Here is a 12,752-nt window from a genome sequence, read left to right as displayed (position 1 = left end):
GTCGATACCAAGAGCTCACGTCTCTCTTAGCGTAATCTTTGAATTGTAACACCACCGGTCTCGCAACGTCTTTCTCTCCGAGTCTTATGGCTCCAAGTCACAATCTGCGGTCTAAAACGCCCCATTACAAAAAAAAATATTATACGTTAAGAAATTACCCTATAAAAACTATAGCGCGTGGTTTAAAACTATACTCCCCGAAATATGTCAAGTTTAAAAACAATATTGTTCAGTGTAATTGAGCACTGATAACCTTTTACAATCAAGGTAAACTTCGTGGGACATGCATTGACCCTTTGTCAAAACATACTTAGCTATTTATTACAAAAAAAATATAGATAACGAATAAAAAAGTAAAAATATTAAAGGTAAGTAGGTGATTTGACTGGATTATAAAATGTACCTATTGTAGCGAAGTGGAGCACTTGCTACTGTAAATAAAAGTTGAATAATACTTAGTTGTTTGCAAGATGCGCAACGTTGGTGCTAACGGCAAACCAAAAAGAGTTAAGTCGCGCTGTCAAAATACCCAATTATCGATGAACGCTGACATGGCATCATTCTGTGGATTGTGGACTTTTGACATGTCTGCGTAATATATTCATAGTGTTACTTTTTATTACAGTCTCTTAGCTTATTGTCCTGGATTTGACAAAGGATTCGACAGGAAAAGTATGCATGTTGCCAAATACATTTTTTTTTACGAAATGGCTGCATCGTTTTCTCGACATGTGTTAGGGAAAATGACAAATTTATCGTTTTCGCCAAACGATCAATAAATTTTATCACGTTGCGCATGTTAGCGTGATCTCAAGCCTGACCCCAAGCTTGGTCCCCTTGGCCGGAGAGAACGATAGACCGGAAACTCATCGTTGAACGACGCCAATGCACAATAATATTACGGCTTTATTAGAACTTAATTATACTTGTTTTAGTTGATTTTTGTAATAAAATTCTTCAGTTGATCAAACGCGATGAACATATTATTTCGACAGATATCATCATCATCATCATTGGCCACAACATCTTGACAGATGATGGTAACAGTGGCCGTGTAGCTGTCATGTTTTGCTGCAGGATCTCTTGTGACTTATCAAGCCAATAGCAGCACGGCACCTTTTGCTGCATTTCATACAAATAAAACGTGAGTCGGGGGGAGGAATAATGGTGTGAAGGCGAAGACCTCAACTGACATAGGAAATAAAATAAGATGAGACAAATTCAAATTTCGAATTCTAAATAAAGCGCACGTCCAAATAACCAGAAAAAAACGAGAAAGGCAAAAATATTGCGCTAAGTACATCAAAATAACGCTGCACTTACTAAACTGATAAGTACTGATTATAATCAGATAATTATCTGTCTATCATACATAAGTAGTAGGTAATTATTATAATATTTTAATAAACATCTGGTATTTACAAGTGGATACTGAGATTCATATATACTTAATATATTATTTAGCGACAATCGTTTACTGGGCATTTTCTTTGTACAAGGTACACAAATAGTCGCTTATATATATAAAACTTTGTCATTTGCGACGTTACTTTTAGTAGTAATTGATACGACACTACAACATGTTAAGTGTAGCGCTAGTTACAGTGTTAATTCCCGTAGTGATTGCATACTTCGTGATAAATGCGTATAAAAAGCCCAAAAACTTTCCACCAGGTAAGGTTTCAATAATGTATATTGTGTTGACACTTTTTATATCACTCTAGAGCGGAAATATTATTTTGAACGGCCCAAATTAATATTTTCCGCTGTAAGTACCAGTAGTTTTAGAAATCCTTCACTGGAAACTTTGAGTAGAAATTTTAGTTTATTGAAAGGAGCTTGTAGTTAAGACTTTTTTGACGTGAGACAGGTACTTGGTTGGAAAACGACAGGTACTTATATTAAAATGGTAGGCGCTTAGCAGCCAAAATTTGATGTAAAGTTTTACCGAGTGAAAGACCATAGTGTTTCTCCAGGCAAGTAGTGACATAATTGTGCAATATTTGATATTATATTTCGTCGCTATATTCTTCAGATATAACATAAATTAATACAAGGCGGTCCCTTCAACCTACATGCAATGAAAAAAACAATGTTTTATTTATTTATAATCAATAAATAATTAATTACTTAAATTATTATCTTCGAATGAAGGAACTCATATAATAATGATCGAAGTTCACATAGAAGTTTGTTTGATCATCCATTATGTAAGTAGATAGGAAGTAGCTACATTATTTTACAACATTATGTCTGATAAGAGTTCGATTTAATTTTATGCTTATAATTTATTTGTGGCCTCGGTGGTCTAGTGGTTAAGAGCGTTAGCGTCTGGAGTTCCGGGTTCGATTCCCGATGGGGACATTGTCGAAATCACTTTGTGAGACTGTCCTTTGTTTGGTAAGGACTTTTCAGGCTTGAATCACCTGATTGTCCGAAAAAGTAAGATGATTCCGTGCTTCGGAGGGCACGTTTTCCCGGCTACCCGTGTCCGGCAGCCGTAAAAGCACGTCCACCAACCCGCATTGGAGCAGCGTGGTCATACCCCCTCCGGTTGATTGAGGGGAGGCCTGTGCCCAGTAGTGGGACGTATATAGGCTGTTTATGTTTTAATTTATTTGTGAGTAGTTCGCTGTTAACTAAGTTCTCATAAAAGAGTTTGCAGTTAATATTATTATTGTTTCTCATTTATAATTTACTTACCTACTTACTCTAATTATGATAGACAAGTATTAAGTCTATTTTTGTTTCTTCCTTATTATTATCGTTTATTATCTTTATTATTTATTGTTTGCTGCTGTGGAGTAGGTGTACCTATATGAGTATTCGGTACCTACTTACCCTAACCTACCCCTTCGGGAATGCAGGCGTGATGGTACAATAATGTTTATTTATTTATTATGGTGCAACAGTAGTACATACTATTAGACATAACGATCAGTTTAGTACAATTAATGAATATATTTCAATAAGATAACATTTTACAATCGTCTCAATGCGCGGTAATTATAAGATCTGTCAAAGTACGTAAGCTAGTGTTGTGGTTGTGACGTTCATTAGCATAGTGATGTATCAGGCGATATTACGTCAATCGATTCATTTCTATCTAACAATACAAACACACAAAATAAAATACTCTTAAGAAAAGTTCCGGTGTACCTGGCCATTATGGACGCACACAACACTGAGTACCTATTTATGATAATAATAACAGGAGCTAAGGCTAAGTGTTTTGTTATATTATTATCTTTGTAAACAAACTAGATGCATCTACTCGAAATAAGAATATTAGTTGATTTATGTCGTTTTCTTTCGTATGGCAATGGTCCTAATTCCTGCGGACACATCATAAGTTTATTTTAAGTTATAAGTACATGTAATTTTCTTATCCGCCGAAATGGAAAGGGGCGGGTAAGCGACAGCCATAAAATTTATGGAACACACGTCGATTTTAGGCAGAAAACTGGTAACAAGCCTATTTTACACGTAGTTATTGTTTTTATTTTATAATTATCGTTTTAATCCGAATTGTAGTAGATAAAGGAAACCTTCTTCGTGGATTACTACGACAGATAACAAGAATCAATGATGCCCCTTTACTGGCCTTGGGCTTTTGATAACATTGATAATTTTATACCATCACTTAATACCGTCCCCTCTAATCTAAGCTCCTTTAAGAATATTATAATCATTGGTGATATAAATCTCAGACGACGCCCTGAGCCGAGGTTCGCGCCCAACTGGGCACCTTCAGGCCTGTTGTCTTAATCGTTGTACCGGGTGAGAGCCGTCAGCGCTCCCCATTTGTCCGGCCAAGTAGTTAATGCCATCTACAATAAGTAAAAAAAGGTGATATAAATATTGATTTTACTCCATACAACAAGGATAAAAAGTCGCCCGTATACCTCGAACTCGCAGTGCACCACGGCCTTCCAGCACACACCTTCCCATCTCATGGAGTTCATCGTTAAAGAATCCATTTGCTCTTCGCAATTCTTCCCTGCCGCCTGCTGCACTTTTCTGTAGTGGCCCACACTACCCGTTATACAGACCAGCCCACTTGTTCTTGTACGCCACTGGAATCCACCCGTACTAAAAGTATCTTGGGATACTAATCGACAATAATCTGTCTTTCGTACCACATATTAACCTGTTGTCAGGTCGAATACTCACTTATCTATGTTTTTAAACACCTTCGACATATAGCGAGTCTAATCTGATCAAAACAATACTTTGCTCTTGCACAATCGATTATGACTGATTTATTTATTTTTATTTATTCAGGTTAACAACAGCTCATTTACAATATTATAAGCTAGTAAAGCTAATTACAGTTAACCACATATTAATTAAAGTAGTAGGGGCAGACGAGTGCACGTATATCAGTGGTACGCGCGTGCTTGTGTGTGTGTGTGTGTGTGTGTGTGTGTGTGTGTGTGTGTGTGTATGTGTATATGTGTGTGTGTGGGGGGGGGGGAATTAATAATTCTGGGGATCGGAGGCTGCTATGAAAGGAGCTTCCATAGCAGCCTCCACCAACTATACACGGTTGTGTGTGTGTGTGTTTGTGTTTCTTCATACAGTTCTTAAGCAACACGACGTAGCGGTATTTAACCCAACCACAATTAGAAGAAACCCCCTCGTAGCTAAAACCTCTACATACAAAACAGAGTTCAGCAAATTATTCTTCAGTTTCTTAGGTCCGTTTCTTTACAATAACATACACCGCACTCATTCCATCCATCAACTAAATAAATTGAACTTCAAAATTACTGTGACTAAAATTTAATTCAAAATTACCTTTGTACAGACGGAGGAACTTCTTTTTCCCATGGTATAGATGTGTGGACATATATACATACAAACAAACAAGCACGCAGTGTTGCTAAAATATCAATGGTATCCAAAACCAACTATTTATAAATCTAGCGAACCTTTAGATAATGAAAGACTGGATTTCAACACTGGTGATTTGTACTCATATCGACAGCGATTTTTTATAAATATAAATTTAATACAATACTTAAATTTTGTTCCAGGTCCGCCAAGTCTGCCTATTTATGGAGCGTTTCCCATCCTAAGAGCATTGGGCAAAAGGGATCTGGCTAAGTCATGTAGAAAGCTCAGTGAAATTTACAATACGAAGGTCTTGGGCTTCTTCCTGTCAATTTATCCGTTCGTGGTGGTGAGTGGGGAGGCTCTGATCAGGGAGATGCTGACGAGAGATGAGTTTGATGGAAGAACGGACATCTTCGTCGCAAGACTGCGGTCTTACTGGAAAAGGCTTGGTGAGTTCAGTAATACTTTCGGTTCTTAAGAGATATGCAACGTTGTCACACCATCATCATCATCATCAGCCGTATGACGCCCACTGCTGGGCATAGGCCTCCCCCAAGGATCTCCACGACGATCGGTCCTGCGCTGCCCGCATCCAGCGGCTTCCCGCGACCTTCACCAGATCGTCGGTCCACCTTGTAGCGGGCCTACCCACTGAGCGTCGTCCGACACGTGGTCGCCACTCCAGAACCTTTCCGCCCCATCGGCCATCGGTTCTCCTCGCTATGTGTCCTGCCCACTGCCACTTCAGCTTTGCAATTCTTCGAGCTATGTCGGCGACTTTAGTCACATAATAATATAATATTCATACATAAACTCATGCTTATTTCCCACCAGGGTAAGAAGACTATGGAATTCTATTTTCATTTATTTTTACGATTAAGTACTTGAAAGATGCCAATTTTTTGCGTTGGGTACTAATTTATGCTTTGAGAATCGGACGCATGTCTCTCTTCTACGCTGGACAAGGACATAAATGACTTCTAACACAAACAGGCCATCAGAATTATCCAATGTCATTGCAAACTATGCAATATTTATCGTCAGAATATCATCGTCTGATTATTCCCAAGCATGTTCTTTCTTGATACAATTTCTGGTATTAATAATTACCAGCTTTACAGGTATATTCTTCACCGACGGATACTTTTGGTTTGTACAAAGGAGGTTTACGCTAAGGCAACTGCGAGAATTTGGCTTTGGAAGACGTTCTGCGTGTCTGGAGGAGGTGTTAGACAATGAAATTCGGGAGATGATTGACATGATTGCCAACGGGCCGAAGTATCCCGCTGAAAAGGTATTTTTTTATTTACCAACTGACAGCCTTCGTGGTCTAGTGGTTAGAGCGTTGAGCTCACAATCTAAAGGTCCGGGTTCGATTACCGAAGGGGACTTTGGCAAAATCACTTTGTGAGACTGTCCTTTGTTGTCCTAAGGAATTTGCAGGCCTACATCACCTGATTGTCTTAAAAAGTAAGATGATTCCGTGCTTTGGAGGGCACGTTGGTCCCGGCTATTAGTTGTAAAAAACCCCTCCGCTAGCCCGCTGTGGAGCATCGTGGTGGAATATGTTCCATACCCGCCCCGGTTGATTGAGAGGAGGCCTGTGTTCAGCAACAGGACTTAATTTATAGGCTGTTTATGTTAACTGATAGAACAGCCCCTAATGCTGTGGACAGTACTAAACAAAAATTCTTATTAAATTCCAGGAAATAGTCAAAGGAGACTTGGTGTATCTCCACATGTGTTTCGGAATGCCATTCATGAACGGATTAATGCACGTGATGACCCAGACGACCCTGCCGAGGTCTGACTACCACCTGCTGTGGAAAATGTCTGAAAACGCCATGAAGTTCCAAATGAATACCGATGATTTTGGAGGAGCAATTTGCTTGACGCCGTCTTTGAAAGATCTAGCGCCAAATTTGAGTGGATATAACAAGATGCGTGAAGGCAGTCAGTACATGCTGGATTTCTTTAAGGTAATTACGAATGCATTGTACCTATCGTAGGCTCAATCTGAAGATAGTTTCGCTATGTCATGTGGTTTCCTCAGCTGATTTCTCCACGTTCTGGAACACTTAGATAGCATCTAAGGTGAGCATTACTCATTAAAATTTTAATTTCGTGTATTATATTTCCTTACAACATTTTACTCAAAACCATTCGTACTTACCTATATTTTTAAAATAATTAAGTATTTCTTGCTTGATGCACTTCAATCTTAATTCCACAAGATTTATGAGTTGTAACGAAGTTATTATATCCGAGTTATAAATAAAAATATTACCTAAGTATATTCTTGGATACAAGAGGGTTTGTTTCTTATCAACATTTTTTATATTTAGGTAAGTAATTGTAGGTGTAAAATAAGTTGTTAGGTAAGTAATAATAGAAGGATAATATCGTAATGTTTCACATATTTCAGAAATACGTTGAAGAAGCTTTGGCAACGTATGACGAATCCTATGACCGCCATTTTCTAGACTCGTATATAAGAAAGATGAAAGAAGAACAGAGACAGTCAGATAAAACTACGTACTCAGGTAAAGCATTAAACTGTTGGTCAAAAAATTCGTCTCAAATTTTGTTACCTACCAATTGGAAAAATAATATGTCCACAGAGCATCAACAGTCTTAACACGTTCATTGTGTATGAACCACATATGAGGCAATAAATTTGAAACTCATACGTGTATGTTCCATATATGGCGAACATTTTTTCTTGCCATAACGTGTATATGAATGTACATAAATTCCAATGTGTTTATCGAAAAATAACATTGCACATGAGAAGTGGATATCTAATTTTCAGTTACACAGTGATCGTGTCTAATCTAATCTAGCCTACAAGATCGCACTGCTGTGCAAAGGCCTCCCCTTCCTCTTTCCATTTTTCGCGGTCCTGTGCGTACTCCGGCCAGTCCCTCCGGCAAGTGTCCAAGTCGTCACGCCATCTCTTTCGAGGTCTACCACGACGCCTGTACCCGTCATGAGGCACCCAATGCGTGACGATCCGTGCCCAGCGCCCTCGTAATTACCTATATGACAGTGAACGTGTTAATAATTAAAATAATTTTTGATCCTGGCTCATGCTCGAAACACTGAATTCGATTTTAATTCGTGTTTAGTTCATAGATAATTGATATCATACGATTTCCAGTATTTCTGCCCAGTTTAAGGCATTAGTCTCGGCCCCTTTTCCATAGGACCTCAACTTAGCTGACGAAGAGTGGGTGTATATTAAGTTTTATTTTTAATAATTAATAATAATATATTTTTTAATAATTAATAATTTATCTTTTTAAATAATTACCTATTAATAATTTTATTTATTTTCATAAACTGCCACAATATAATTGTTGATACATTGTTGTTATTGGTTAATGTAGAATACAATGAATTGATTCTCTGGCCCCCAAACTAGGTATAACTGTGTCTTGGGGGTAATTATACACCCTGCCTACCTATTCGGGAATGTAGACGTGATGCTATGTTATGTTGTTATTGTTGATCGACTCGTCGTCGTGTTTTTCTTAGCTTGTTAATTCAGTTTTCATCTACTTATATAATTCAGCATAAAATATATATTTTCTACTTTCTGTGTTTTTACCCACGACGGAACGGAGCAGGTATATGCGTTTAGGGTGAGAGATGTTTGTGTGTGCGTTTGTGCAAAGTAATGTTATCACTTATCTTCTAAACTAATGATCCGATTTTGATGCGGTTTTCAATAACGGGTTTGTGTTTGATGAGTTTATGTCATTAGATAGGTCTCATGTCTGTCAATCACCAAGGGGCGCCACAATATTAGTGTTTAGAATCAATATTATTCGAAACGCCTCTTTAATTTCTAATAGCAATTTATTTGCAATAGTTTTTTACCGTCGTGGGTTTTTTTCAAAATTTTTAATTTTGCTTAATTTTTAATAAAAGTAAATCATCAATTTGTTTTATTTTCAGCGGAGCAGTTAATCCTAACATGTGTGGATTACATGTTGCCGTCAGCCACGGGGGTAGAGATTATGCTTTCGATGCTGGTGGAGCGAATGTTGATACAACCTGAAATTCAGGAGAGGGTACATGAGGAAATAGACCGGGTGGTGGGGCGTGACCGCCGACCCACGCTCGATGACAGAATCAAGTGAGAACTGTTTTTTTAAAAAATACACCTATTATTATTTATATTAAGTAAGTAAACTTACGACAATGATCCCATTAGAAAAAAACTCAGACAACACAGTCCGTATAATGTTAGTGACAATATTTCTTATGACATAACATAAGCTCAAGCAGGTTCATCAATCGTAAGATGAACTAAGTACCCACACCTCACACGTGATAGGTGGTGAGCCGTATCGCCGTCTATAATGGTCGAGTAAACTGTGTTAGGGGAAACTGTACTTAAGATAAATTAATATCTCATTAGTGCAATCTGGTACCGGGGTGGCTATTCTAGTGTCTTATAACTTTGTCGTATTAAGGCTGTAGTTTCCGTAAACTTGTGTCGCGGCGAGTTCAAATTCCGAATTCTGCATTCGGAGGTTGTGCCCTTAAGATGTTCGCCGTTCACATACTTAAAGCCACGTCCATACCATACACCTAGGATTATCGCGCTAGTCTATAGCCACGCCCGCGCCTGTATCCCCGACTTACTTAGTTCATAACATTATAGTGGTGAGGGTGGTACTCTGGTGGTGATGAACCTCAATCGAAGCTCTAATGCCCGACACTGTAAAGTGTTGCCTTATTAAATGTTTTGGTCACAGTATGCCGTACACCGAAGCATGCATACGAGAGGTGATGAGACATGACACCCTAGTACCCATGGGGATACCACACCGCGCAGTCAAGGATACCACCATCGGAGGCTACGACTTGGCTGAGGTACCTAGCTACCTTTTCCTCTTCTGTCTTTACTTCAAATAGAATATAATAGAATAATTTATTTGCCGGAAAACAGTGTTTACAGATATTATTGTATACAGTAGTCCGTGTTTTCAGCTTACAAGTAAGCATGCAAATTTATACTGTTGTGCTACACATGCATCAATAACAAAGTATAATCATGAAGTAGATGCAATCTTCTTCTTCCTATCTCGTGTGCGTTGTGAAATCAATTCCCGTACTCATCATTCCTTGTGTCAAGGTTATTATTGAACATCCAAAGGCCTCTGACATAGTTCATGTACTTAGTGCTAGTGTAGTGTTTCGAGCCGTGTTCGAGTGTCGTGAAATAAGTGAAGTGACGGTGACGGAGTTTATACCGCGAATAGGCAATGCAACCCCGATTTCGCGGGATCCCGATCTCGCGTGATCTCGTCTAATTTTTCGGGATCAATCGCAAAGCATAATATGACGAGATCCCGTTCGAGATTGACGGGATTGGGCGAATCTGATTGAAAACTTAATTATTTTGTTACCAGTAATATCCAACGATAAAGGATTTTGTTTTCTTACAAAAAATATTTTGTTTTAATTTACCACAATTTAATCTATCACAGACAAGCAGTTTTCATCGTTTTCACCCATCCTAACTTTACATTTTTTTTATAAACTAGACGAGATCCGGAAAACTTCGGGATCTCACGAGATTGATATTTCCAATCCCGCGGGATCTCGAATTTTCGATCTCGCGTCGGGGGTTCCGAGGACTCATTGAGGTTCCTTCCAAACCCGAACCCATATCCGTAACAATACTTAACCGGGACCGTCATCATTTTACTTTCGGGAACATCAAGGTTGATGAGATCGGTCATTGACCTCACAACCCACACGACAGAAGATGCTAAAAATATAATTACGATTTACCACTTATAGCTAGAGTCATTTTTTTGTGAAAATTAGTAGAATCGTTTTGTTTATTACGCAACTTAGCCTACTACCTCTTTTTAAGGGAAAACTGTAAAAATCATCATCACTAATTTAAGAGCCACGCTCTTCGGGGCAGTGGTTTCTCTCTTGCTTTCCGCCCGCAGTACTCTGACGCGAGTGGGATGGCGCCCAGAGTAGAGTAGTCTAGTGGTGTAGTAGTAGTAGTGACAAATTATCCTACACCTATTTTTATTACAGAATACGACGATAGCAGCTAACTATGAAAGCCTTCACTTCAGCAAAGAGATTTGGGGAGATCCTGAGAATTTCAGACCGGAACGCTTCATAGAAAACGGCCGAATAAACGTCTCCCTGGACAGGTCGTTGCCTTTTGGAGCAGGTAAGATAATTTAGTATGTGTGGTGTGGTGTTTATCCCATCCTCGTCGCCACTGTTACATATGTGAACATAGGGACGAGTAAATCAAAGACCGGCTATACCGGGTATATTGTTCATCGCACGGCCGACGCCGAGATATACCCACACATACACAATATCTAATGTACTTATTTTGCATAAAATCCTTTAATATAATCTTATCTTATCTAGCCTATTCGATCCTAGTGCTGGGCAAAGCCTCCCCTTGATATTTCCACTCCTCTCGACAGTCTCGACTTTGCGCGATCGCCGACCAATCCTCTAATAAGCACTGAGATCGTCACACACATGGTCCCTTTCCTTTTCGGCGATTAAGAAGATGACAGATAGAACTTCAAATAAAATTAGGATGTGTCTGCAGGAATCGGGGCCAATAGTATGCTAGGAATGGGATTACGTTAGTCAAGTTAACCATTTAATCAACCTAGTTTTGCAACACTGACTTACCCACTGTTAATCTACTGCTACATTACCGGCTTATGCCTCTAATGGGTAAAAGTAATTAGAATTTATGTTATGTTATACTTACTTGGTCCTCAATATACGCGAAGTGAATTAAATTGTGGTTGATGTAGTCATTGACTTCAGAACCGACACGATTGATGAAGTAAGATGTTACAATTGGGTCGTGTACCAGGTTCAAGATAAATTATGAAATTTTGATTAAGTACTAAATAAAGACAGATCAAAAATTAACGAAAAACATTTTCTTTTGTCTATATAACTTATTTAGGAATTTTAATCAGGAAAAACGTAATAATAAGTCTGATATTTTATCACGTGTTTCTATGACGTCACAGTGTGATTTATCATACAAATTCCGTAGTCATTTCGTGGTTTGAAAAGTAGAAAGTAACTGATTTGATTAGTTGGAAACTAGCCTACTAATCTATTTCATAAAATCTAGTGGGAAGTATGTATCAAGGAATTGATTTCGTATCTTTATAAAATATTAGGTACTTATTTAGAGAAATCGACTTCTCCTATTCTTTGATTTTAGATAGAGCCATTGGATTCGGACAGTTACTAACGGTCTTGATAGCGATCTATTTATTTTACCGTTTATTACTCCCAATTTATTAAAGATATTTCGTGCTTACGGTTGCAAGTAACATTAACATGATTTTAGAAAGCAATGAACCGTTGTTGTAATGTCTTACAATTTGGCCCTTTCGCCTATTACGAAAAACGGGCCACGTTCGACTGTCCGTAGCATCATTCTTTATTATTGTTATATAGTATACCAGCTTTTGCCCACGGCTTCGCTCGCGTTAAATTCGGGATAACACGGTTCTCCTTTCCTAATGTACCAGAATTTAGCTTCCCATCTGCGAAAAGTTCCATATAAAATTTCACCCCCTCTTTGAAGGGTTGGGGGCAGACTTTTAACAAAAAAATGATGCACGGTTTTTTTGTTAGTCATAGGTATCAATTCTTAACTATCGCCACTTAAAAAAAAAACACGGCAATTCATCGCACCGTTTTGCCGTGAAAAACGGACAAACATACAGACAAACACATACATATTCCCATTTATAGTATAAGTATGGGTTCTCTATTTTTACGCATCATTTTTTATGTAATAATTTACCATGGCATAATGTTACTTGTCCTATTATTAGTTACGCATAATGTTAATTTGTCATAACTTTTTAAGCATAATA

At 38.3% G+C, this 12,752-nt stretch overlaps 1 protein-coding gene across 3 annotated transcripts in view; it reads left to right on the top strand.

Moving 5' to 3' along the window:
• The window catches only part of LOC126369868 (probable cytochrome P450 304a1), an 85,837-nt gene that overhangs the window by 25,054 nt on the left and 48,031 nt on the right, over nt 1-12,752 (top strand). The window contains exons 1-8 of one of the 3 annotated variants that reach the window (XM_050014455.1): nt 1,526-1,674; nt 5,040-5,288; nt 5,961-6,133; nt 6,546-6,818; nt 7,265-7,382; nt 8,800-8,980; nt 9,606-9,723; nt 10,909-11,050. In XM_050014455.1, coding sequence (XP_049870412.1) covers nt 1,581-1,674; nt 5,040-5,288; nt 5,961-6,133; nt 6,546-6,818; nt 7,265-7,382; nt 8,800-8,980; nt 9,606-9,723; nt 10,909-11,050 — 1,348 coding nt within the window. In that variant the 5' untranslated portion in view covers nt 1,526-1,580. Of the gene's footprint in view, nt 1-1,525; nt 1,675-5,039; nt 5,289-5,960; nt 6,134-6,545; nt 6,819-7,264; nt 7,383-8,799; nt 8,981-9,605; nt 9,724-10,908; nt 11,051-12,752 lie in introns of those variants that run through there. The other 2 variants (XM_050014456.1, XM_050014457.1) reach the window with 2 other exon arrangements.

The sequence above is a fragment of the Pectinophora gossypiella genome, chromosome 9 (assembly GCF_024362695.1).
Source record: "Pectinophora gossypiella chromosome 9, ilPecGoss1.1, whole genome shotgun sequence".
NCBI classification, from domain to species: domain Eukaryota; kingdom Metazoa; phylum Arthropoda; class Insecta; order Lepidoptera; family Gelechiidae; genus Pectinophora; species Pectinophora gossypiella.
The sequence above is the reverse complement of the archived record's forward strand: the minus strand, read 5'-3'. Positions and strand labels throughout refer to the sequence as shown.